This window comes from Corvus kubaryi, unplaced genomic scaffold (genome assembly GCF_017639235.1).
Source record: "Corvus kubaryi isolate FWS band 111438036 unplaced genomic scaffold, C.kubaryi_AGA036_p1.0 66, whole genome shotgun sequence".
Classification (NCBI taxonomy): domain Eukaryota; kingdom Metazoa; phylum Chordata; class Aves; order Passeriformes; family Corvidae; genus Corvus; species Corvus kubaryi.
Window position 1 is genome coordinate 33,177,891 of NW_024582054.1, and position 24,766 is coordinate 33,202,656.

The 24,766-nt window shown below is 52.5% G+C and overlaps 2 protein-coding genes across 7 annotated transcripts in view; one reads left to right on the forward strand and one right to left on the reverse strand.

Annotated features, from left to right (window-relative positions):
• GCH1 (GTP cyclohydrolase 1) overlaps window positions 1-2,854 on the forward strand; it is a 20,957-nt gene extending 18,103 nt beyond the window's left edge. The window contains exon 6 of one of the 4 annotated variants that reach the window (XM_042047611.1): window positions 656-2,854. In XM_042047611.1, coding sequence (XP_041903545.1) covers window positions 656-782 — 127 coding nt within the window. In that variant the 3' untranslated portion in view covers window positions 783-2,854. The other 3 variants (XM_042047613.1, XM_042047614.1, XM_042047612.1) reach the window with 3 other exon arrangements.
• Window positions 2,855-8,743: 5,889 nt separating this feature from the next.
• Window positions 8,744-24,766, reverse strand: part of SAMD4A (sterile alpha motif domain containing 4A) — a 98,958-nt gene continuing 82,935 nt past the window's right edge. For 2 of the 3 annotated variants that reach the window (XM_042046996.1, XM_042046994.1), the window contains 9 exons: window positions 24,482-24,591; window positions 23,734-23,820; window positions 21,024-21,318; window positions 19,438-19,523; window positions 17,873-17,991; window positions 16,518-16,719; window positions 15,781-15,907; window positions 14,160-14,243; window positions 8,744-12,139 (listed from right to left, as the gene is read on the reverse strand). In XM_042046996.1, the coding sequence (XP_041902930.1) occupies window positions 12,111-12,139; window positions 14,160-14,243; window positions 15,781-15,907; window positions 16,518-16,719; window positions 17,873-17,991; window positions 19,438-19,523; window positions 21,024-21,318; window positions 23,734-23,820; window positions 24,482-24,591 (1,139 nt within the window). In that variant the 3' untranslated portion in view covers window positions 8,744-12,110. Of the gene's footprint in view, window positions 12,140-13,955; window positions 14,244-15,780; window positions 15,908-16,517; window positions 16,720-17,872; window positions 17,992-19,437; window positions 19,524-21,023; window positions 21,319-23,733; window positions 23,821-24,481; window positions 24,592-24,766 lie in introns of those variants that run through there. The other variant, XM_042046995.1, reaches the window with a different exon arrangement.

The following is a 24,766-nucleotide window of genomic DNA, read 5'->3' on the forward strand; positions in this document are numbered from 1 at the left end:
GGGTGGGATCCCGGCTCTGTGTGATCCCAGGTGTTCCATGAGTGGGATCCCAACTCTGTGTGATCCCAGGTGTTCCATGAGTGGGATCCTGGCTCCGTGGGATCCCGGCTCTGTGCTGCAGAGCTGGTGCATGTTGCCCCTTTGGCTGTGGTAGCTGTGTGCTATGCTTGGTTATCAGGCAGAGAGAGTAATAATAACAACAACAAACCTATTAATAAAAATATTTCTAGTAGTAATAAAAAATTAATAATCCTGATGTGCTGAAGACATTTAAAATGGTGCTGCCTGATCCTCTGTGGAGAAGTGGCAGTGAGGAGCTGTCCCAGCTGCACTGGATCCATGCCCTCCCCCTGTGCTCCTTCTGCCTCCTTGAGAAGTGCAGAGCTTGGGACTAGCAACAGGCATGTCTCTGTGATCAGGATGCACCTTGGGAAGGTGGGATTTTCCTGGGATCAGAGCAGAGAAGGCAGCACTCAATGGCTGAGAATGTGACTCTCTTCCACAGCTGAGGTGCTGCAGATGCCCTTTCTGGATGTGGAGGTTTTGTTACCCTCCCAGAATTGAATGTGACCGTGCAAGAAACATCTCTCCCCGAGGGATTGCTCCTTTCCCAGGAGTGTTCCTGATGCACTGACTCCCCTCTCGTTTCTCCTAGGCATATGTGTATGGTAATGCGTGGGGTACAGAAAATGAACAGTAAAACAGTAACCAGCACAATGTTGGGGGTATTCCGGGAAGATCCAAAGACCCGTGAAGAATTCCTGACGCTCATCAGGAGCTGAAAGTGTGTTACCCTCTGGATGCACTCTGGATTGTTCTGTCCCGTGTCACTGTCTGTCCTTGTTCCCACATCCCAATTCTGAACTAAATCGTTGTGAAGTGTTGTCATAGTCTGTGTGCAGTGAAAGGCTTCTGGTGGCAAATGGAAAAGGTAGGGATGAGGGAGGCTCCTCCTGGATTTCCACTGATGCTGATGTCACGGAGTTCCAAGCTAAAAATAGGGGTTTGGAAATGCTTTTCCATCCATAGTGCAGAATATCCAATTGTCAGGAGAGAAGAGGGGCTTGGGAGCGAAATGGATATTTATGAAATAGTTGTGTTTATTAGAATAAATGTGGAGCAGCACAGGAAACACCTGAAAGGATGTGGATCTTTGTAGGACTGGGATTGTCCCGAATTATTTGACTATGTTTTATTGCAAGTCCTGCAGTGGCTATTTCAGTACCTGGATATGTGTGTTATACCTCTGAGTTGTTACCTCTGGTGTGTTTCATATTCTTGCTAGCATTAACTTCCTTTTTTGTGTATTTTTTTGTTTGAGAAATGTGTAAACTCCATTTTTCCTATCCTCTTAACAGGCAGGGAATTAACTTCTGAATTATTTGGGTCACAGCCCTGTCTCAGTACAAAGGGGTTTATGCCCCTTTTTCTCTGTGCCTCAGAATGTCTGACCACTTGAACTATCAGTTTCTTACTGTTTTTAAGGAAACTTTAACAGAGGAGAGGAAAAAACCCTGCAGAGTCTGCAGAGTACTGAGGTATCCAAAGAGGTTTTGAATGATATTTATATCTTGAGCTTTCCTTCTTGGATTTCCGTGGGTTAGACTGAAAAGCTGAAATTAGTCTGATAATGTGAAAGTGAAGCCTTCCAAGCATTCTAAGGTTTCCATTTCCAATGTTGGACCAAAGGTGAGCATGAAATGCTGAGCACAGCACATGGTACCTCCCCTCCCTGCCGACAGGTTGGGTCATTTCAGGGCAGAGTAACCTGGAATGACAACAGCTCGTTTCGTAAGAGCAGCTGACAAAAGCATTTCCAGGGCCACCAGAATGAATCAAACCACATTTTTCTCTTCGTATGTGGCAACCTCTGTAAGTGGCAGAATTGGTACAAGAAGTTTCAGTCCAGCTGGACTTGGCTGAACTTCTGCTTTGTTACCATTTTAATGGGTGTTTTGTAACTCTTAATTGGGAAAAGATGAGGCACAAATGAAAACCACCCTCCTCACACCGAGCTTGCAAAACAAATGTCAACCAGGGGGTTGGATGCCCACAGGTTCCCAGGGCTCTCTCTGCTTTGCTGGATATCAATCCAAGATGTCCTGTACACGAATCTCAAGGGCAGTTCCTGGTCTGGCCAGCTCCATCTCACCAACATTCCTCCCTCTTGCTCCAGCCCATGTTGGAAACAAAATGAAAATCATGTCTGTTCAGATTGGGCCTAAGGAACTTTTTTCAAGGAGAACAAGCTCATGGGTTTAATTACACTAATTTTACTTTGATGACCTTCACAGCATTATTGGAAAAATCTTTTATACCATCCTCTGTCCTGGATTCTGTAGGGTTAGGTGCTGTAACAGTGCTTGTCACTGGTGTAAACAAGCTGTGCTGCACATTGCTAAACCAGACCTACTCCACGGCATTTGTTTTCCTGAAATCGCGACTTTTCACTTCAGTGTGTTACAAATGCCCAGCTGAAAAGCCTTAAACCTTTCTTGCCTGAAATTGGCAGTAAACCTCTCTTTTTAGCTCAGCTGGAAGGAGATTTTGAGGACCAAAGGGGCTCATGCCAGTACACTTATTTCTCTTTCCTTGCTTTAGTTTGGAAATTAAGTCTCTGTAAAACGCTCTCTTGCTCCTGAGGTACCAAAAAAGTTGTGTTTTAACCACTTATCTATTCAGGATAAAGTTCACCTTGCATCACCACTGTTTTTTATTTCCCTGTGACCTGTAGTCCTTAAAACATACCTCTCTCTACTCGTGGCCTTGGATTTTGTTCCCATTTTTGTTGTTGTAAGTCTCGGCGTGTTTTTTGGAACATCAGTCTTGTTCAAATACACGAGCTTTAACTACACCCCGTGTGTAAATATGTATAGGATGTACAGCCCCTGTTGTATTGCACACCAGTCCATTGTCTCTGAAACATTAAAGCACAGTGTTATCCTTGGGAGTGGGAACATCCTTGGGGCACTCCCAGGTGATGGCACTGCACAAGGAGAGGGCACCAGCTCCCTCTCCTCAGGTGGAGATGGTTTCTGTCCTTGTGGATGAGGGGTTGGGTTGCTCCTCTGGGCTGGGTGTTGCTGTTATCCACGGGGGAGTCCCCAGCTGGTGACTGGGAAGGAAAAAACCTCCAGGATTTCGTGTCACCTTCTTCTTGCTGCTCCTTGGAGCCAGAGGCATCAAGAGCAAACACATTGGAGCAGGGATGGTGGGTGGCAGTGGCTTCTCCTGGCATTGAGCTTGGAGGGTTCCACAGTCCTCTTGTGCCCTTCTTGAGCTGTCCTGGAGACCTTGAATTGGCCTGAGGGGACACCTGGTTCCTGGCCAGATGCTCCAATTAACTTGAACAAATAAATCCCAGGAGCAGCTGTGACAAGAGACTTCGAAGGTGAAGTCAGGGTTGGGTCACCCCTTTGGGTGCAGGGTGGGCAGGCTGGCTTAAAGACATTCCTGCTGTCCTCCAGCCTCTCAGGAAACAGATATTGCTGAGATTCAGGGGGGAAAAAATATAAAATGCATGGATCTCAGTCTCCTGAGGAGCAGCACAGCCCAAGTCAGAGGGCAGGGGGACTGCAGGGGCTGCCTGTGGCTGTGTCAGGAAGGGAGAAGGGATGATGAATGAAGGCCCCTCCAGCCCTTGGTGTCTTTTTTTATCCAAATGGTCCAAACTATTTGGAAATAACCCTCCTGGGAAGCCCCAGGAGCATTGGCAAGACCTGTCCTTGTGGTGAGGCTGAGTTCTGTCTTTCTCACAGCTGTGTATTCAAGCTGGTGCTTGTGGTGGGAAATGGTCTGTTTGGGAAAACAGGCACTTCTGCAAGAAATTATCTATTCCCTGCTTTTTTTTTTAGGTGTGGGATTTGGAAGGAGCCTCACTGGTTTTGTGATCATGGGAAAATCTGTTTTCATTGGGGTGAAAAAATATTCCGCTTCAAAGTGTTTATAGCTTAAAAAAACCCCCCCAAAAACCTGAAACAAAAAACTAAACCAGAAGGACCAATCCCTGTTCAATAAGGGGACATCCTCCACCCCTGACCTGCCCCATTTCCCAGGATTCCACCTGATTTATCATGTGCTCCATTCCTTTCCTGGTGCTCTCCAGTGGTATGTGTTGCTTATCAATTTTATTTTCTCAAGGGTCCCCCATATGAGCAGCTTCTTCGAGGCTTTTTCTATCCCTGTGGTTACTTTGGGTGTCTCCCATCACCTCCTGCCCCTTTGCTGTGGAGTGACCAGTCCATAAACCCCTGTGCCATATCCAGCCAGGTCCTGGGCTCTTTGGTCCTCCCTCCCTGTGTTCAGGTTTATCATGGAATCATTAAGGTTGGAAAAGCCCTCCCTGACCACTGAGTCCAACAGTTATCCCAGCACTGCCAAGCCCACCAGGATGCTTTGGTTCAGGCAACTTCCTCTAGCTGTGGACCCCAAATTAGGCTCTTTCTAGACAATAATCTGCCTTCCAGTGGCTGAGTGGCTGCATGCAAGGGCTGGGATCATCTCAGAGGTTTCCTGCAGCCTTCACAACCTTTCACACCTTGGAGAGTTGCTTAATGAGCTCTAACAGCTCCTCACCTGCCCCTGGTTCCTGCACGGAGTTGGGAAAGAGCCTTAATCAGCTGTGCCCTTTGAGTCTTGGCCAAGCCCTTATGTGCAGCTCCTGGAAACAACTTCTAGGAAAAGCTTTGCCTTCCAGTTGTTTTTAAAGTTACACTCATGATTTAGGAGTTATGGGGACATAAAACATTAAAGCTGTTGTTAATAAGTCTTGGCCTGGGAGGGACAGAAAATAAATCACAGAAGAAAAGAAATTTTGCTAAAATACACAAAGAATAGAATCACAAGGAATTTATTTGTAGTTTTTAACAACTTTATGTTGTGTTTTGGTGTCGGGGCACTGCAGGGCTGGTTTTGGCAGGTGAACTGTACCATGTTCCCTCTGTTTGCTCTGCTTCTCCACACCAGGATTGCAACAGCGAAGCAAAGGTGACAAACCTGCTGTAAGAGGGATCAACCCCACTGCACAGGCCTGAAAATGATTTTAAAAGTGCCAAGGCAAAACACAGTGGTGCTGCTTTGGCCTGGCGTGTGTGGATGCCACGGAGGGAGTCATTCCTGGGACCCCCTGACCAGGGGCTATGGGAAGGTGTCCGTGCTTCTGCTCCCTCCTGCCCCAGCTGTGGCTGCCTTCCACCAGGGAAGCCATAGCTCATCCTGCAGCTGGCATTTCTTTCTCTCCCTTGTCCTGGAACAAGGCATGGACCTGCTGGAGAGCTGCGGGAATGCCTGGAGAAGGTGACAGTCACTGCTCCAGCCAGGACATGCTGCAGTGCTTCAGTGTGCAGGAAAAAGGCAAAATTTCAGGATGCAGTCACTGGAACAGGCTCCCCAAGGAAGTGGTCACAGCACCAATCCTGCCAGGGCTGAAGAAGCATTTGGACAAGGCTCTCAGGGACGCACAGGGTGGGGTTGTTTGGGTGTCTGTGCAGGGCCAGGAGTGGGACTCAGTGATCCTTGTGGGTCCCTTGCAGCTCAGGACATTCTGTGATCTGTGTAGGGTGCCAGCCCTTGGCTATGGGGAGCCGAACTGGCACAGCCCCGGGTGCCAGCCCTGGGCTCCGGGGTGCTGCACCCCAGGTTTGTGCTCACCTTCTCCAGCCTCTTTTCCATTGCTCTTCACCGGGGGAGAGCAACTGGGAGGGAAATGGGTCTCGGTGCTGGAGGAGAGAAAGAGACGGACGGAAAAGGTTTTGTAGGGAAGCAGCAGTGGGAGGGAGGGAGGGAGGAAGAGCTGGCAGGAGGTTTGCAAAGGCTCTGCTCCAGCTGGGGATGCCCAGAGGGGCCGGAGGCTCGGCTGGTCCCGGCTCCGCAGCGCCGGCCCGGGGACGCGCAGTCTGTGGCTCCCTCTGCTGAGCCCGGCCCCGAGCTCTGCTCGCCGCAGGAGGAGCGGGGGCTGGAAATGCTTTCTCGGGAGGCCCAGGGATCACCCCGATGCCAGGCGGGGGGCGTGGGGGTGGGAGAGGGGCACCCAGACCTTCCACTGCATCCCACTGCCGGGTGATGCTGCAAGCACCCACCTGTACTGCTTCTTCACAAGGATGGGGATGGAGCTGGTTTGTGCAAAAGCAGAGACTACCTGCCAGGATGAGGTATTTAAAAATAATTATTGTTTTAAATTTGCTACTTTTCTTTAGGAAAGTGGGGATTTTAGCTGAGCTGGACCACATCTCCTCTGACCAGGTTGTTAGGGGGGTGTTTTCATAGAGAAAAGAGGGAAAATCATAGAAACACAGAATGGTTTTGGTTGCAAGGGACCTTAAAGATCTTGTTCCAACCCCCTCCACTAGACCAGGTTGCCCCAAGCCCCATCCAACCTGGCCTTGGACACTTCCAGAGATGGGGCAGCCACAGCTTCTCTGGGCAACCTGTGCCAGGGCCTCACCACCTTCTGAGTAAAGAATTTCTTCCTTCCACTTAAATCTCTCCTCTTTCAGTTTGAAACGGTTCCCCTGCTGTTCTGCTCCTGCAGGCACCAGCTCTGCCTGTGCTGGGCTTTGGATGAAGCCATGGGGAGCTCCAGGGATGTCAGGTACACAGGCTGATCCCATGCCAGGACCCTTTGTCCAGAAGGACCACCCAGCCCTGCCACTTCCAGCGCCCCACACAAGCGATGCCACGGCCCCAAGGTGCCCATTCCAGGTGCACATTCCCGAGCCCTTTGCTGATCCCAGCTAAAAGCAGCTCCCTGGTGGTGACAGAGGCCACGCTGAGTGAAGTGGTCACGCTGCTGGCCTGGGCTGCCAGTGCAGGGCTGCCAGGAGCAGCTGGTTGTTTGTACATCCTGGGAGCGTGTTCCTGGCTGGCAGCCAGGCCAGCAGCATCACCCGGCCTCTCCCGCGCAGCCGCAGCCAGCAGACGTGGGGAATTAATTATTCCTTGATCCCGAGGAGCTCTGCTGGAAAATCCCTCTCCATCTTGCATAAAGACTTCCCCGCAGTGGGAAATCCCTGCCTGCTGCTGCTGATAGGTTTTTCCCCGGGACATTCCCCTCGCTGTTAAATACGAGGAATTTGTACCCACACCGGGAGCCAGGGTCAGGTAGAAGGGACTGGATCATCCCCTTGGAGGGGGCACTTGCCTGGCTCCAGGGCTGGGGCTGCTTTTCCATCACCTTTTGGAATAGGTAGACACGGAAAAGATCATGTTAACAAATCTGGGGTTATCCAGCTCCTGCTGGGATCACGACAGCCCAGCAGCTGCTGAAACAGTGGCCACCAGCTCCTGGCTTTGCTCCTGGCTGGACATGGGCTGCAGCCTCTGCTGGGCAGGAGAAGGGGACCTGATTTCCCTGGGCTGAACAGGGCTCAGGCGTGGTGTAACCCGGGTGCACTGCTTGGTAAAGCCTTTAGTGTCCGGAATGGATTCATCCAATGGCTCCCAGCAGCATGGAAATTATTTCTTTTCCTCCTGCTTTTCCTTTTTAAAGCCTCTTTCCTTTTGCCAGCCAGTAGGACCCACAGACTCTCCCTAACACGTGGCTGCCACGGACTTTCCTTGGAGCCTTTTCAGCCCCTCCTCCAGTTTTCCATCCCAGTTTTTTTTGCCTTTTTCTTTCCACTCTCTGTTAGTGCAACAACCCCGCGCTGTGAGACCCAGACAGCAGCACAGGGACCTAGAAAGGCAAACTGTTTATGGAAGGAAATGGGTTTTTTTTGGGATTCAGGTTTGTCTGAGCTGTGCCAGGAGGCCAACTCCTGATGAGTGCAGGGAGCCGTGGCCAGTGGGCCATGGATGTGGATGCTCTCATGGACAGGGAAATTCAGGTGGGACTGAACATCATGGCAAGTATTTCCCTCCTGAGGTAGCCCTGCCCGGGATACTCAGGAGCATCCTAGAGCTTGAGGACACTATTTTGGGGTCTTGGCCCTATGGGCATTTGGGGAGCTCACCAGGAACCTCATCCCAGGAGAAGCAGTAGATGGTGTTCAAACAACCTGAAGAACCCCGTGTTTGCAAGTTCTGCTCCTCATGGGGGACCTGAGCCACCCCAATGCCTGTGGAGGGACAGAGAGCAGGGTCCAGGACACGCAGGTCTCTGGAGAGCATCCCTGGACCTGAATGCAGGATGAGGCAGAGCTTGGACTGGCTGAGAAGAGCCTGCAGAGCTGGGCTTGATCAGCCTGGAGATGTGGAGGCTCAGTCTGAGAAAATATGGAAAAACCAGGGGCAGAAGGTGCTGCCCTTGGCACTTCCCGCAGCAGAGTATCCACGGGAAGTGGCAATGCCAACTCTGAGTATCCTTCCCTGCTTCCTCCAGCCCGAGGAGGGTCTCAAATGTGCAGGTTTTAAGCCCAGAAAGAACCCAACCTTAAAATTCCACCCCAAAAGTCTCCACACACACGCTGAGGCTCTGTGCCAAGCCAGCTCCTCCGTTTGCCTCCGCAGCCTCCGAGCTGCTCCAGCCACAATTCCTGCCGATTTCCAAGGAATATCCTGTATCTAAACAGCTCCTGGGGCGTGGGCATCCCAAAGGGACAGTGAAGCAGCTGTGTGGGGAATGCCAGGGATTTTGGAAGCTCTGCCACGGTCTTTAAATAAAGATCCCCAACCCCCTGTGGAACTGTGCTGCTCCTCCCCTCTCACCCACGGGATGAACATCTACTGAATTCCAATTTTTTTTTGCGTTAAGGAGTCCGAAGCCGCCTGCCAAAAAGGGGATAAATAAGGAGGCGCCACACCCCAGTGTTACAAAACCTTGTATTAATCATCTCCCTTCACTTTCAATATAGCGCGGATATGAAATATAGCCATGGTTCCTAGTTACACGGGAGGAAATGAGTAATAAATACATCAGAGCAAGTGGAAATCACGAGGGTGTTTCACTGGGAACAACATTGGAAAACTGTACACTTGCAAAGACCGGCATCTCCAAACATTAGTATTTCTTTATATCGGGAAGCTTTTACATGTAACAAACATGCTATTGCCATATATGACCAAAAAAAGAAATTAAAATTTAAAAAATAGGCATTGCTCGGCAACATTAACTAGGCAAAAATAGTTCTTTTGTGCACTAACTTTGTACAGAAAAAACCAGGACAAAAGGCATGCATGGACAAGGAGAGGCTGCCCGGGAACGGCATGCAACAGAAGAGAGGTCAAAGCTCTTTAAAGTCAGCTTACAATAGGCATAAATACATCAGGGTTATATATATTAATAAGGGAGGAAGTATTCTGTTTAACATTATTAACATTCCTGTTTTTTTATGTAACTTTTTTTTTTTTTCTTCCTATTCCTCCCAGAGGAATACACATTCACCTTTAAGTAAAGATAAAGGAATACAAAAAATAAAACTCACTTTGCAAACTCTGATGATTCGTATAAAATCAACTTTAGTGTTATCGTCGCTGTGTGCAAATTATAGACGTCTGCGGGACCCACTTTCCATCAGGCACATTCCGAAAGCCAAACCTGGGGCACGGCCGCGCCCCCGACATGGAGAAAGGTGACAACAGAAATCGCTTCCCTAAGTGCTGACCCAACTCGGCACCGCTCGCCCACAGTTTGGGATTCTCCTGCTGGACGCTGCCCGGGCTCGACCCCCCGAAGCCCTCCGAGGGTTTTGCAGAGCTGAGCAGAGGCAGAGCCCAGCTCCAGCCCAGCCGAGCTCGGGGCTCGTCCCTGGGGATGGGGACGACACTGAAGGGACAGGGGCTGTGTCCCCGAGGGTGTCGCGGCCGCGGGAGCATCCGCCGGGCCCAAGGCCACTTGGGTGCTGGGCTGGCCGGGCTCCCGGCGGCCGGGGACGGCTCAGGGGAACAGCACCAGGAAAAGGTCCCCGGCGGCGCTGGGGGGGCCCGGGGCTGGAGCTGGGCGAGCAGCGGGAGGGGGGGACTTGCCCGCCCCACGCCCAGGACCCCGCGGCGGCGACATCTCCGAGAGGACAGGGAGGGGACAGTTGCAGTGGGGCGAGCGGGGATACAAAAAGAAAGGCACTGCCGCTTTATTACTGAATATTTGACTTCACAGCCTCACTCATGCAACTGTTGGGTTTGGTTTTTTTTGTTGTTGTTTTTTTTTTTTTTTTCTTTCTATAAATAACTTTTATTTCTTTTAGGATTCAAGCTTTGTTTTTTTGTTTTTTTGGTTTTTTTCCCTTTTAAGCTTCTTTCCCTGGAGCTCTGCCGCCCGCACTCAGCACCGGCAGTCAGAGCCAGGCAGCACTTCCCGAACGCAACTGAAGCCACTTTTTTGTTGTTTTTACTCAAGAAACAAAACAAGAAACAGCAAACACAACTAAGTCGTTATTAACCTCTACACTGTCAATGGAAAATAAGCTTTTTTTTTTTTAAACAACAAAAGGAAAAAACAATTGAATTATTTGGTGGTTGTTAATAACAGACATTATCATGGTTCCCAGCCATAGCAAGTTAATAGGTAAAATATCCAAAATAATCTCTCTGAACAATCAGAAAACCTCTGTGTCCATAGTCAGCAAAGGAATAAATAGAATTTCAGCTCTGTAAATACACTGGAGTCTCCCTGAGGGAGGCTCCTGCTACGGCGGTTCCGCTCACACCTCACAAGCTGGGGGTGCTCGGGCCTGACCCAGGTCCCCAGAGTCGACCCCGCTTCGCCTTCACCTCCTCACACCTCTTCCCAACCTCCCTGGCCTTCAGGTTTTCCCTTCTCCACCCTCCCCATCACCCCCCCCAACCTCCTGTCTGCCGGGAAGCAGGACACCAAGGAACAGCAAACATTGAACGTTGCATTTGGCACTTGGGTTTTTGTATATATATATGTATTTTTTTTTTTTTTTAGAAAAACAACTTAAAAACGCTGCATGACAAAAGGATTCACACATCTCCCAGCCCTGCCCATGATCCAGCTCCCCCTCAGCCCCCAGCCCTGCTCCCTCCAACCCTGGCAGACACTGCTGCCTATGTCCTCACAGCCCATTTTGGGAATACTGCTGCAACCCATCACCTCAATTAATTGATCTTACATTTGTTATTATTCCATCAGAGGACTTGGAGCAGCACGGGGACCGGTGGGAGCATCACTGCAGCTCTGAGCACTGCCAGGTCAGAGTCACCAATTTAACACCAAATTCAGCTCCCGTTACAAAAAGCAGCAGTGGGTGAGGGGCAGCCCAGCCACTGCCATCCCCATCTCCTGCCTGGCACACGGTTAATCAAAGAAAACAGGGCTGTGCAGCTGCATTTTGGTGCCCTATGTGGCTTGGGGTTTTTTTGGGGGCTCCTTCATCCCTCGTTGGCCACGCTGGAAAAGCCCCTTATGGGTGGATTTGGGCAGGCTGGGCCAGATGTGTGGAGCCAGGATGCAGCAGCTTCCCGGTACCTGCACAGGCAAGGCAAGAGACACGGAACCTCTCCCAGCGTCCCCCAATTCCCAGACTCCCCCCAGGACCCTCCTCTGGGCGAGATGCCCCCAACTCCATCCCACATCCCGATCCAACCGGGGCGCAGGAATGGGCACCCGCTGACCCTCCGCTGCCCTGAGCACAACGCTGCCTCCACACTGCGGCTCTCTTGGCTAAACTGAAAGGAAATTTTGGGGTTATTTTATTATTTCTATTTCAATCTGGGCTCGCCGGGTCAGTCCACGCCCAAATGCGGCGAAACTCGAGAGACCCCAAGGCCCCGGGCAGGGCAGGCAAATCCTCCCCAAAGGGTTTTTGGTCACACAGCCCCGTGTGCTGTTCCGTGCTCCTTGGTATCCTCCTCCAGGAACAGGGTTTGCCCACGGTGCTCCAGTGAACCCTCTGTTGTCAGCACTCTCCTCCTCCTCTGCGTCCCCCCCAACCTCCCCATGCTGCTTCATCATCGTCGCTGAGATTTTTTTGCCGTCTTTTTCCCCCCCTAGCATGGATGTAATAAATGACAACACAAATCCAAGTCTAATGGTATGTTCACAAGGACAATCTACACATTCACAAAATTAAAACAGGAGAGAGAGAGAGAGAGAGAGAGAGGAGAGGAGAGAGGAGAAAGGATGCAAGCTATCGCTGAGGCTCCCTCAAGCCCCAACCTCGCCGCTGGACCCGCAGCAGTTGTTGTCCCGGCCAGCGTCCCCGTGGCGACGCCTTCTAGATCGTGGAGGTTCTGTCGACACCATCTGCAAGCGGGAAGGGAGAATTAGGAGCAGCCGCAGTGAGCACTGGTACCCCCCAAGCTGGGGATTTGGGGGATGGACCCCCCAGAGCACCCCCAACCCACAGCCCCCACGGCGAGGTGGTGTTGGGGCCACCCCCACGGCCTCCCATCTCCCCAAGGGGTGCAGAAGGTTTTGGGGTGTCAGTGCTCTGCTGGTCCCTCTGTGCCACCGACTGTCCCCACCCCACAGCAGCTCCCGAGTCACTGTCCCAACACCAGTCCAGGCCCTCTGCCACAACCCCACAACCGCTTTTCCAGGAGCAGTGTGGGGTTCTGGGCAGCCTGGACTTGTCACAAGGTAGATGACAATCTGGGACTCCCCTACAGTGGGACAAGTTCACGTACCCCTGACCAGGACTCAGGGGACAGGGACAGAGCTGGTCCCAGGGGCTGCCTTGCCCACAGTTCACCCAGCTCTGCAACACCTGCACCGCAGAGGATGCAAAATTTTCCTCCATCTGAGGATCATGGAAAGAGAAAAAGCCCCAGGAGTCCTTTCTGTCTCCCCAGAGCCCGTTCCCAGCATCCCATGACAGCAGGGATGTATCCAGCCACAGCCCAATCCCAGGAGTGAGGGGTCCATGACTCACCCCAAAGCCTCACAATTGACCCTGGTACCAGCAGCCCCCTGTCCCCACCCCCCAGGGGCAGCACTTCCAACCCTCCAGCCCTGATCCCACCCCCCATTCCCCATCCCAAACCCCATCCCCGGGATGGAGAGTGGTGGGAGGCAGCTCCCAGAGTGGCTCTGGAACAGAGAATTCCCTGTTACCACCTGGGGCATCACAGCCACCTCCCTCCTCGACACTAAAAACAAACAGGTTTGTTACGCCTTTTTTTTTTTTTTTCTCCCCCGAAAGGTTTATTTTTTTAAGAGCTATTTATAGCACGACCGGTTTGGAGAGGCTCGGGGAATGCGACCTGGAAAAAATAACTTGGAGGAACAGTACCCTGCAGAGGAACAAGACAGCTAAGCCTCGGCTGGGCACACGCTGGAGAAACGCTTCGGGTGACAGAAGTGTCCTTGTTTTCCCAGCCAGGGATGCTGCCAGGGCCCTGCTGCTTCCCACAGTCCTTGTTCTCGTGTTCCTCTCCCCGGGAAGGGCTGTTGCATCCGCAGGAAGCCTGGTGGCACTTGTCCTCCCTGAGGGCTCCTGGTGGCACTCGTCCTCTCCGAGGGCTCCTGTCCTCAACCATCCGTCACAGTCCAGGATTTCCGCAGCGAGACCCGAGCTGGTCATTTGGGAATCCAGGCGATGCCGGCGGCCGTGCTCATCCCATCGCTGGGGGTCATCCCTTGTGCTTGGGGCTCCAGTGCGTCGGCAAGGGACACCGGGAGCTTCTGGTGCCGGTGCTTTGTGCTGCACCAGGCTCTCCATCGTGCTGCTGCTGCTGCCTTTTCCATCTTCCCCACTTGTTTTTGCCCCGGTTCTCCTCCCTCCCCGTGCCCGTTATCCGCTGGCACCCCCGGCTGTGGGGACTGCCGGCCCCAGGGCACAGCGCCCGGCACAGCCCCTGGCACAGCGTCTGGCAGGGATTTAGCCCCCAGCTGTGGGGCACCCCTGGCCAAACGAGGGATCCGGTGGCGGAAGGGTACAACACTCCAAAGCCTGTGACCCATCCGAGCGTGCCGGCGGCAGGGGCTTTATCAAGAGCTAATGAGAGTAGCGAGCTAACACTAATTATCATTAGCAAGCTGACGAGTGGCTAATTAGCACAGACTCCACTAGTGCTGGCGTGATCCCTGCGTTCGGCTTTACCCCCTGCCCCGGCCACCTCGCCGAGAGAAGCCAATATTCCCATCCGAACACTCCCGGGAGCAGCCCTGGGAGCATCCCTGCATTCAGCCCCGCCGCTGTCCCGCTCTCACAGCCACAGCCTGTCCCAGCTTTTGGGGGGCGCAGGGCAGGGGCAGGTGCTGGGGGGCTCAGCAGAGGCGGTGTGGACGTGCTGGAAGAGCCCCAGGAGGAGGGAATGCTCACCGCTGAGTGCGTGCTCCGTCATGCTCAGGCACAGGGACTCCAGCCTGTTGTTGATGTCAGGTTCAGTCACCGGCACCTGGAACTCTGCAGGGAGAAAGGGAATAGGAGACTCCGGTCAGGGACCTGGCAGAGACCCTGCCTCCCTGGGCTGTGTGGGGAAAACATCTGAAAAATGCCCCAGGAGGGTCAGACAGGACTCCCAGTAAAATCAGCTTCACTCACAAAAGCAGCCATCACCCCCTGTTATCCATAAGGGATGAATCTGAGGGGGTTCAGGTGCTGGTAAGAGATGTGAGGGGCAGCTGGAGTGAGAGTAGAAACCCCACCCAGGGAGAGGGCAGCCCTGGTCATCTCCTGGGGATGGGTGCTGTCCGTGCAGGCAGGGTTAATGCTCGGACATGGGATGGCAGCACAGACTAGCAGAGACACTGTCTGGCTTCTCTGGCACCAGCTTGGCTCCCACTCAGTCATCCATGTCATGGCTGCCACATCCCTGGGGGTTGAGCACAAAAAAGGGGACACACACATGAAGTTTATGGGGTTCCAACACCCCTGTCCTAATCTAAACAGCAGCAAACTTTCCCCAGCCCGCAGCAAAACCTGCAAATACAGCTTGTGCTACTGTGCTGGACGGCATCTCCTGCTTTCCACTGGCTCACAGGAACATGGGATGAGATCCAGGCGGGTTGAGGTCCCCCCACAGCCCGGCAAACAGTGGTTTGTGAGCCCAACATCACATTATTGCTTATTTTCCTTGCGACTTAATCCTCGTCTTTGGCTCCCCAATCCTCCTACGTCCTCATCCACCGCAGGCTGACGTGCGAAGAGAAACCCATTTATTCTCCTCCAACGCCTGAGAAATGTGCCCTTGTCCCGGTGTTTAATCAATACCCAGGAACAGCTGCTGCTCCTGCTGTATGGAACATTTGCTGCCCAAATGCTGCAGCTGAACACCGCCGGCGTGTGAGGCCAGGGAGCTGCCAGCCCAAACCAGCAGGAGTGCAGGGATGAGGCTGAGTTTACTGGGGGATGGATTCCCTGTCCTGAGGTGTAAATTGTTATGTGTGCTGGTAGGAAAAGGCACGCTCAAAGGCTAAGGAAGGGATACACAAACAGGCTTCCTCAGGGCCAGGATGCTCCAGGTCCAGGGTCCAAGGTCAGCGGGATCCTCCCTGAATCAGAGGATGCTCCTATATACAGGAGCACTTTGGCAGTGTTTGGGAAGGAAGCACTGACACAGCACCATTTCCCTTCACACGCACTGTGGAAAGAATTTCCCTTGAGTGCATGAAGGCAGTCCTTCCGCACCAGGGCTCCGTGTCCATCCATGAGGAAAAAGTGATGGATGAGCTAGCACCTTCCTGCCCGACATGAGCCCCTCAGAAGCAAGCTAGGTAAGGCACTGGCACCGTGATACATAGGGTCAGGATGGCATATATAGGGTCAGAAATCCCTCCAGCCATGTCTCTGGTTAACCCAGGAATGCAGAGATTCCCCGGTGGCAGCACACTGTGCCAGCATGGGCCGTGTGCCCGTGGGGAGGCTCACCAGCACAGCTCTTCTCACCTCCCCTTGTCTCACCGAGCTGTAAGGTCAGTGGAAAAGCACCTCTGCTGCTTACCTGGCTGCTGGAACATCAGCATGGTCTGCGGGGACGTGTGGACCGGCAGCGAGCGCGTCCTCTGCACCGAGCTGTGGCTCCGGCTGGGCATGCTGTTACTGCCCCCGGGGTTGGCAAACCACAGGTTCTGTGGGGAACAAACACAAAAGTGTGGGATACAAAGCAAAGCCCTCTGTGCCATGGGTTTACAACCACTTTGGGCTTGTAGAATCACAGGACGGTTTGGGTTGGAAGGGACCTTACAGATTATCTAGTTACAACTCTCTGCCATGGGCAGGGACACCTTTCACTGGACCAAGTTGCTCCAAGCCCCATCCAACCTGGCCTTGGACACTTCCAGGGATCCAGGGGGAACCACAGCTTCTGTGGGCAACCTGTGCCAGGGCCTTGGCCCCCTTGCAGAGTCTTCCCAGTATCTCATCTAAATCTCCCCTCTGTCAATTTAAAACCCTTCTGCCCTCTCCTACCACTATCTGCTCTTGTCAAAATCCCCTCTTCCTATTTTATAAGCCACTTTAAGGACTCAGCTTTTCCCCCTCTGCCGCTTGGTTTGTCCCCTTCCCACTGGTCCCACTTCCACTATCCTACTGCACAGAGGGGAGTATAACCCAAAGCCTGCAAACTGCTTGAAGAGTGGGGAAAAAAGTGGGGATCTGGACAAGGTAGAGAAAGAAAAGCAAAGGAAGTGTGTGGGAAAGGAATGGAAGAGCTGGAGAATGCCACGAACGCCAACCAACCTGTCTGCCTTGCTTGAGGATGGCAGGGCTGGCAGCAGGGCTGCGCTGGGGGGTGCCCAGCAGCCCAGTGGGACCCAGCAGCCCCAGCCGGGCCGTGGGGAGGTTGCGGGAGGGGATCTGGAACTGGCGGGGGTTCCTCCGGCCCAGTCCTGCCCCTGCAGATCCGGCTGTCGGGAGGGAGTTCGACTGGCCAAAGCCTCGGCTGCGGAGAGAGAGAGCGCCCAGGGTGAGACACTGACCCCTGCGAGGGGGTCCTGACCCTCCCATCCCACCGAGGGTGCTCCCTCCATCCTGCACAGACAGCAGGAAGGAGGTCGTCTGGATGTGCAGCATCCTGTCTTCCTCCCGTCTGCCAGTCACCCTCCCGCACTTCTGCAGTTCTCAGATCCACATTTGTTTTCTTTAAAGTTTATCTTACCCCTGCAAAATGGGCTTGTTGTTAAATACAATTTAAAGCAACTCAGGTAATGCCCTGGGAACCTGACTTCTTTGAGATCTCTCATGAGTGGGGTTCTCCAGTGTCTCATTAAAGTTCAGCTTATGCTGTTGGGTTTTCTTTCTCCCCTTCCAGGAGGTTCATTTTCACAAATATAGTCCCCCCCCTGCTCTGAGACTTCTCAAGTTCTGTAAAATTTGGTTAGAACGACCTAATGAATCCAAGTTTTATTAGGGAGGGCTGAGCTAAAGCTGCTTTCCTGAAATCTCATCCTGGAAGTTCCTATATGCCCAGTTACCTCCGAAACACTTTCTTTTCGGGGAATAAAGAACTTGAAACAAACCAGGCTTTGCAGAGTGAAACAAAGGGCTGATGTTGTTGTTAAAAGTGATTTAAAAATATCTCTTCTTGGCACAACCTCTATTCTTTCTAGGATCACCCAAAATCCAGCATCACCTTGGAAGTGAGCAAACACAGCGTTCCCAACACAGCCCTGCCTGGCTCTCTACCGCACCTCCGGCTCTGCACCCTCTGAAAGCTTCCAGCCTTTTCTTCTGCCACTTGACAGCTTTCTGAGGAAACTCCAGTGCTGATGCCATCATCAAAGGGCAGCAGGGAAAGAGCCCAGTGCTGGGGACATGCTGCACAGCTGGGAAGTGCTGGGTTTGGAGCCACAGAGACAGGGTGGGATTGGAAGGGAAGGCAGTGACCACATGCACAAGGACACTGACTGCTGTGTTCCCTTCCCAGCCAGCACCTGGGATTTCACTGCTGAAGCTTTTCCAACCCTCCTCCCTCCCTAAACTTGGCTCTGAACTCAGCAGAACCCACCCCTCCCTCTGGGAGACATTGCTCCCACTTGGGAGTGCTCTTGCTCTGGCCACTGCATCCATCCCTCCCCTCCCGAAATCTCGCCTACCTCCTCTGCTGCCGATAGCCTGACAGCTCCAGGAGGGATTTCCGAGGGAAAGACCGAAAGAGTTTCTGCACCTGCTGTTTCCATGACAGCAGCCGCTTCTTCTGGATCTCTGTAAACGCCTGTCCAAAAAAAAAGAGAGGGAAATAGGAAATGTGTGAATATTCTTATGGACAAAGTCAGCAGGGATGTGCATGTGGGTGTGCAGGTAAAGAAAAGCAGCTGGAGCAGGTGATGGGGTGAGTTGAACCCCATCAGCATGTCCAGGGGGAAACACTGGTCTTTCTTCAGGATTTACTCATGTCAGGTGGAGAAAATGCTCCGGCGGCATTCCCTGTGTCCCAGCCTGACAGCCCAGCTCTGCCTCAAGGCTGCCAACTCCTTTTGGCAGAGCAGGGGTTTGACGGTGGGTCCCGACGGGTGGTGACACTTGTCACCTGCATGTGGCTCTAGAAACGCTGCCAGGGTGGGCAAAGCTGGGATTTGGAAAGCTGAGCTGCCCCATGGCATCCTGCATCCTATCCTCCTTTTCGGGTCTGGGCAGAGCTTGGCAGTGATCCTGGCACTGACTGGCTCTGAGGGAGGTCACCCAGGGTGAGCCTGTCACCCACCCAGGCTCCCTGCAAAGGTCACCCTGGCAGAGACAAACCTGCTCCCAGAGCTCCAGCCAGGAGGTGTGGGTGACAGGGACACCCACGTGCCACCACTGCTAACTTTAGACTCCCAAGGTCTCTGTTGGAGAGGAGCACAAGTCTCCAGAGGACAATCTGGGGGCTAATTAGTGCCTGACTTGATTGCTCCGAACCACTCTGGAGGAGATGCTCTCTCCTGACGCTGATTATGCCGGAGCCAACGCAGAGGGTGGTCCTGGGACATGGGCTGGCTCTGGTGGGAAAAGTGCAGGCACTTTGGGAAAAGTTCCATGTCCTCCTGGCTTTGCCCTCTGGCCCCAGGCCTCAGCTTCCACTGCTTCTGCTCCCTGCTCCCTGCTGTATGGACAAGTGATGGAAGCAGCTTGTTCTTCCAGGTACAGCCAGCGTGGGTAGGAGACACTGCAGGACACCAGGGACACCGGCCATCCCTCCCTGCCACTAGGCAGGAGCGTGCCAGAGCCCTGTGGCACAGTCTGGGCCATCCCAAGCCATCACCCAGCCAAGGCAGATCCGCTGGGAGCAGAAACAGATGTAAAATCCCTGTTGCAAAATCCCAAGACCACGTGCTGCGAAACGGGAGGAGGCAACGCCAAGGGATCGCCGGCTCTGTCTGATGGAAACCGCCTGCACGTTCATCCTGAGATTCTTCCTTTCATCCAGCTGCTGAAGGGACTGTCACGAGCCAGATGAATTTCCCAGCTCCAGGCCTTGGCAATTAAACCAGCATGGGGGAAGCAACATTTCCGTGCACCACGTTGGAGCTACCGCCCGCTCCAAGCCTGCTCTGTCAGAATTACTATTAATACCCCCCCCAAATATTTGTGTTAGAAACCGAAAGGTTTACATAAACAGACACTTTGGAAACAGTTTCCAAGTGATGGGAACAACAGTTTTAGATGATCCAACACGACTCACCTCGTGGATTAGACATTTGTCTATGAGCTGTAAATAGGAACTTATATTCTCTTCATCGGGTCGGGAAACTAAAAGCTGTGTGCAGACTGGAAAAAAAAAAAAAAGAAGAGAAGGGAAATGGGGATGGGGACACCAAGATGGGGCCCAGGAGGGGTCCCACAAACACCTTGGACATCCTGTTTCCCTTGTAACCATGAGCAGTTTTTCATCAGTGAGAAAAAATGCCCTTCCCTGATTCCTGCCGTACCTTCCTATATTTAGGGCCAGATTTTGTTCCCTGTTATGATGGTGTAAATCCAGACTAACACCGCTGGAGTCCCCAAAATTAGACCTAAGCAACTCAGGGGCACAGGATTAATCCCTATTCATAGACAAGAGAACTCCTGCTCCCGTGGCCAAAATCTGCCACCACTGCAGAGTGGTAGATTCCCACCTTTCCTGATGAATTTTAACCTCTTTTGGAATGAATGTCATTGAAGGAAGTGGGAATGAGCTCACAGAGGAGTGAGTTTCTCCTGTTGTAAACCCCCGGGTAGGGATGCCTTGAGGTCCAGGAGGACACCACATGTTGGCAGGGCTTTGGCTATGCTTTGGCACTTGTCACAGGAATAAAATGGGGCCAGAGGCCCACATGTGGCTGTTTTTGCAGGCAACCAGCTGGGGACAAACTCTGCACCAGGTTTCTGTATAGAAAACATCTCAGCTTCTTTTTTTGCAAAAAAGGCTGGAAATGAGGACAAGGCTGATATTTTTTTGTAGCATCCCAGTGAGGCTCTTTCTGTTCCCAGTCTCCTGTGGATAAGACTCCCCCCTTCCTCTTCCCCAGGGAGATCTCCCTCCACACAGCCAGCACTGACACCTCAGGTGACACCAGCAAGGGTCAGGGCACATCCAAGCTCACACAGATTTGCTCCAAGAGCCCTGAATATGGCACAGGAGGTCGATCCCCACCTCAGATTGCTCCTGTCACCTCCCAGTGTGTCATCCCTGATGCAATGCCATGCACCCTGCACACTAGACGTGGAATGGCACGGGAATATTCTAGATGTCCTGCATCCAAACTGGGCCATAAAAAGGGGTTGGACCCACTGATTTGCAGTCAAGATGGCTCAAGTCCAGCCCATGCACCACTGCTGCCCTGCTCCAAGCAGAGTAAGTCCAAGAGATGCTGCTGAAAACTCTTCTGGATCAGTGGGATGACCCCACGGCTCTGGATGGGAAGAGAGAAGATGCCCACCACTCCTGACCTCAGGAAAAGTTGCTATTTCTGCCTCTGACCTGGGGCAGGGAGAGAACGCTATCCACCTTGGACCTGGGGCTCAGAATGCATGCTACCCACCCTGGACCTCGGGCAGGCAGCTTGGGCCACTGCTGCCCCTCCCCAAAAGCACAACCCACCTGCTCTCCCTTCTTACCTCTAACCCCAGCATGACAGGACCTCAAAAAACCATCACCCCTCAGACTGGGACCCGCAGGAGCTCGAGGAAAAGCAGCTGCCAGCGCTGCCACCACACACCCCCTGCCCCAAAGCAGCCCTCCCTAGTGACAAGTCCCAATGTCCCCGAGGACAAGTGACAGCCGCTCACCTTTCCCCATCACTCGGGTGAACTGGCCGGGCAGGTCACCCTCGGGCAGAGGGGCCCCCCCCGACTCGCCCTCGCATCCCGGCAGATGGTGCTGCTGCATCCCGGCCGCCGCGGAGTCCTTGCAGTCGGAGCCTTGGCTGTCCGAGCCCATCAGGGAGGAGGGGTGGTGCGAGTCCACGTCCCGGCTGTGGTCCTCCGTGCTTGAGTTTTGGGAAGAGTAGGCTTTGATGGGGGTGAGGATCATTTGGTGTAGTTCCTGCAGCGGCACACGCAAGTTGCCACCTTCCAGGATGTCCTGCGGATTGGAGAGAAGAGGGTTTGTCTTTGCAGGGACAATGGGACATCAGCTGTAAACCAGACCCCTCCTGTGACCCCCTGAGAATTCCCAGCAAAGCCAATGGCTTTGCTCCTGCTTCAGGATCCTGCTGCATTCCACAGTCAACAGGAACGTTTCATTCACCAAGTGTTTTCCTTGTATCAGGGGAGTGCTGCAGAGACTGTGGCTGATTATCCATGGATGTGTTCAGACCTGAATCCCCAGAGATAAATGTGCCCCGTCAACCACTGGGACCCAAGCCCAACAACAATCCAGCTTCAGTGTTTCCAGATTTCCTCCGGGAAGATGGCAACTCCATGAGAGGGACTGAGCCTGAGAGATTTCAATGCCCAGAGCAGCAAATATCTTGTTCATTCCCCACCAATCCTACAATCACAACATTTCAGCTGTGTTTCATTGGAATTACACTAATGTGGGCTTGTTTCCCATTTCCAGCACCACCTTCAAGCCTGGCTCCCCATTAACTGCTCTGCCCCAAAACTGCTTGCCATGGCATCCTCATGCTCTGAGATCATCTCAGAGCCCAGGACCATGCTGGGATGCAGAAGCCTGTACTGTGGCAGCAGCCCATCCCTGTCCACTCTGGGATGGGCTGGGGGAGTGGATGCAGAGGAGACTGGAAGGGTTTCAAGGGGAGCAGGTGGTTTTTGGTCAGACACAGAAGGGGACACTACGAGGTGAACTGATACTCCCACAGCAAAACCATTCAGCTTGGAGATCCTGGGACAGATCCACCCAGGAGGGAGAGAATTTAGGTGCACTCCAGCCTTGCTCCTGGTGTGGATCAAGAACTCCATTTCTATAGTCAGTTCCTTGTCCCACTGATGGGAAATAACTGCATTTTATTTTTAATGTAGCCTGGACCAGAACAGCTCACTGCAGGCTCCTGCACGGTCTGGCTCACGGGTCACTGCTTGGAAAGAGGCAGCTTTTGGAGTGAATCCTGATGCACTGAAGGAAGGGACACTACGTGGGCACATGGGATGTGTGCAAGTCCTGAAACGGTTGTTGATGCTAATTCCTGCTGCACTCCCTGCTCACTCTTGGACGTCTCAACTCCACTTATCTCAAAGATCTGGTGTCAGTCTGCTGGGCACTATGTTTCTGGGAAAAAATCCTGCCCTGCTAACTAACAGAGAGGGGTGGAACAGCTCTTTCCAAGAAAGCAGCAATCTTTAGCAGTGAGACACTGCCCAAAAACATCAAGTCCCACACATGCTCTTGTTTAGCAAAAATTGGAGGGGAAGCCTGGAAAACCAGAGACATCTCCTCCCAGGGCAAGCAGCTCACAGGCAGCTCTGAGCCCCAGCAAGGCAGGACAGGGTCACAGTGCCACAGCCCAAACCCAACCCGGGAGGGCTCCAAACCAGTCCCTGCCACTTTTCTCCTGTATTTTACAGTGTGCGTGGCTGGCTGTGCCAGCTGAGCTGGGCTCCAGCTCCCGCACAGCGCCACTCAATCAATACCAGATTTCCAAATCTTGGCGCAGAAGCGGGGGAAGAGGCTGTGCAATCGCCTGGAAAACACAGAGCTGCAGCCAGCTCCATCCAGCTCTTGGATTTAATAGTTATTATTAATAACAGAGGTAAATATGGCTTTAGTAGCTCCTGCCATACTCTGAGCACAAGCCTGTATTATAAATAAATAGTGAAGCAGTGAGTTAAGGAAAACACCAATAAATAGCAACACACCACAGAAGTATTTAAAAGCCCCTAGTGGGAGGCTCTGCAAGTTGCTGTCTGAAGATGGTGCAATTAAATATAATATAATACAGCGATAATAAATAGGGAGAGGTTGGGTGAGCTGCTCCCAGCAAGGCTGTGGTGCTGCTGCTTCCCCAACAGCCCTTTCTGCAGGATCTAAGCTTTTGTTGAAGTGATAAAGAAGCTTTTATTTATTCTCCTTGGAAATTCAAGATGTTGTTCAGGCACTGATGCGGGTGTGTGGTGTTTTATCAGGGGACAGGGTGCCCATATGTTGTTCCAGGAAAGCTCAAGTCTTTCTGAGCACCCTGGAGCTGGCCAGGGCTACAGGGTACATCCATCCCTGCTGTGTGAGGCGTGGGAGATGCATTAGGACCCGCTCTGCAAAACACAGCTTTGATCAATCTGGTCTAGTGGAAGGTGTCCCCTGCCATGGCAGAGGGTTGGAACTGGATGGTCTTTAAGGTCCCTGCCAGCCCAAACCATTTTGGAATTCTGTGAAATGAAACCAGCATCTGGTAAAGGGCATCGTTCACATGCAGCTAAGCCAGTAACAGCTTTCCCTGCAGAAGATCCCCACAACATGTGTAAGCGAAGAGTGCTTCACCCCAGAATTAATTCCTGGCTTCTTAAAAACACAAGAAATACAAAAATGGCTGTGATTACTTACCCCTTCTAGAGATTTGAGCAGGTTTTGTCTTTCTTTTAGCTTTTGGATACTGATGACTATTTTGTGTCTTGCGCCTTTGGTAACGTTCTGCAAAAACAGCACAAAACTTGGCATTAACACTTCCACGGGGCAGCTGGGTCAACCCAAACCCTTCCCCTCCTAAACAAAAAAAGGGCTGCTAGAAATTAATGAAATTTCTGAGTGCAGGGATTCCTGGCGGACATAGAAAATCACTCAGAGACTTGCTGAAGACAGAGATTTCCAGCTAGTCTGTCCCTCCCTGTTGCACCTCACACGGAAAGCAAAGGTGTTGCCCACTCCTCTTCATCCCAAGGATAATCCAGAAGTGAACCTGAAAGCAGCGGGGGTTGGAACCTTAAAGATTAAAGATAATCTGTAAGGTCACTTCCAACCCAAACCAACAATATTCTATGATTCTACAACATTTTCAAAGGCAATCAGCCATCAAAAGCCCCACTGACTTTAAAGGAATTGGCTACTGCAGGTTGTACCCCTGAAACTCCTGAACTTAATCCCAACTGGAAAAAAAACCCCAAGTGCAGCTCCCAGTGATGGGACTTCCATGCTGGGACTCCAACAAGAACATGGGGACAAGGCTTTTTTTGGGTACAGTGTGGGATTTTTTCGCTCCCCAAGACCCAGTTTCCCTTTCTCTGCTTCCCAACCACGGCAAGACACACAAAGGGGCGTTGGAGGTGTGTCACCCCCCAGGTGACATGGGCCATACTTGTGCCTCGAGCTGGCATTCGGTGAGGGCCATCATCTCCTCGTACGTCATCTGGGAGAAGAGGGCGGCATACTTGTGCAGCCGGAGGCTCTTCAGCCAGGCTGGGACATCTGGAACACAAAGGAAGGAGAGGAGAGCTCTGTTGAATTCATGGAACAGCACAACCATGAGCAACAGCATCAACATCAACACGAGGGGCATCCCACCGGACACCTCACTGAACTTCACAGACCTTTGGGAGGACACAGTGCTGTGCATGTGGATGGGACAAGGAACCAGCCCCTG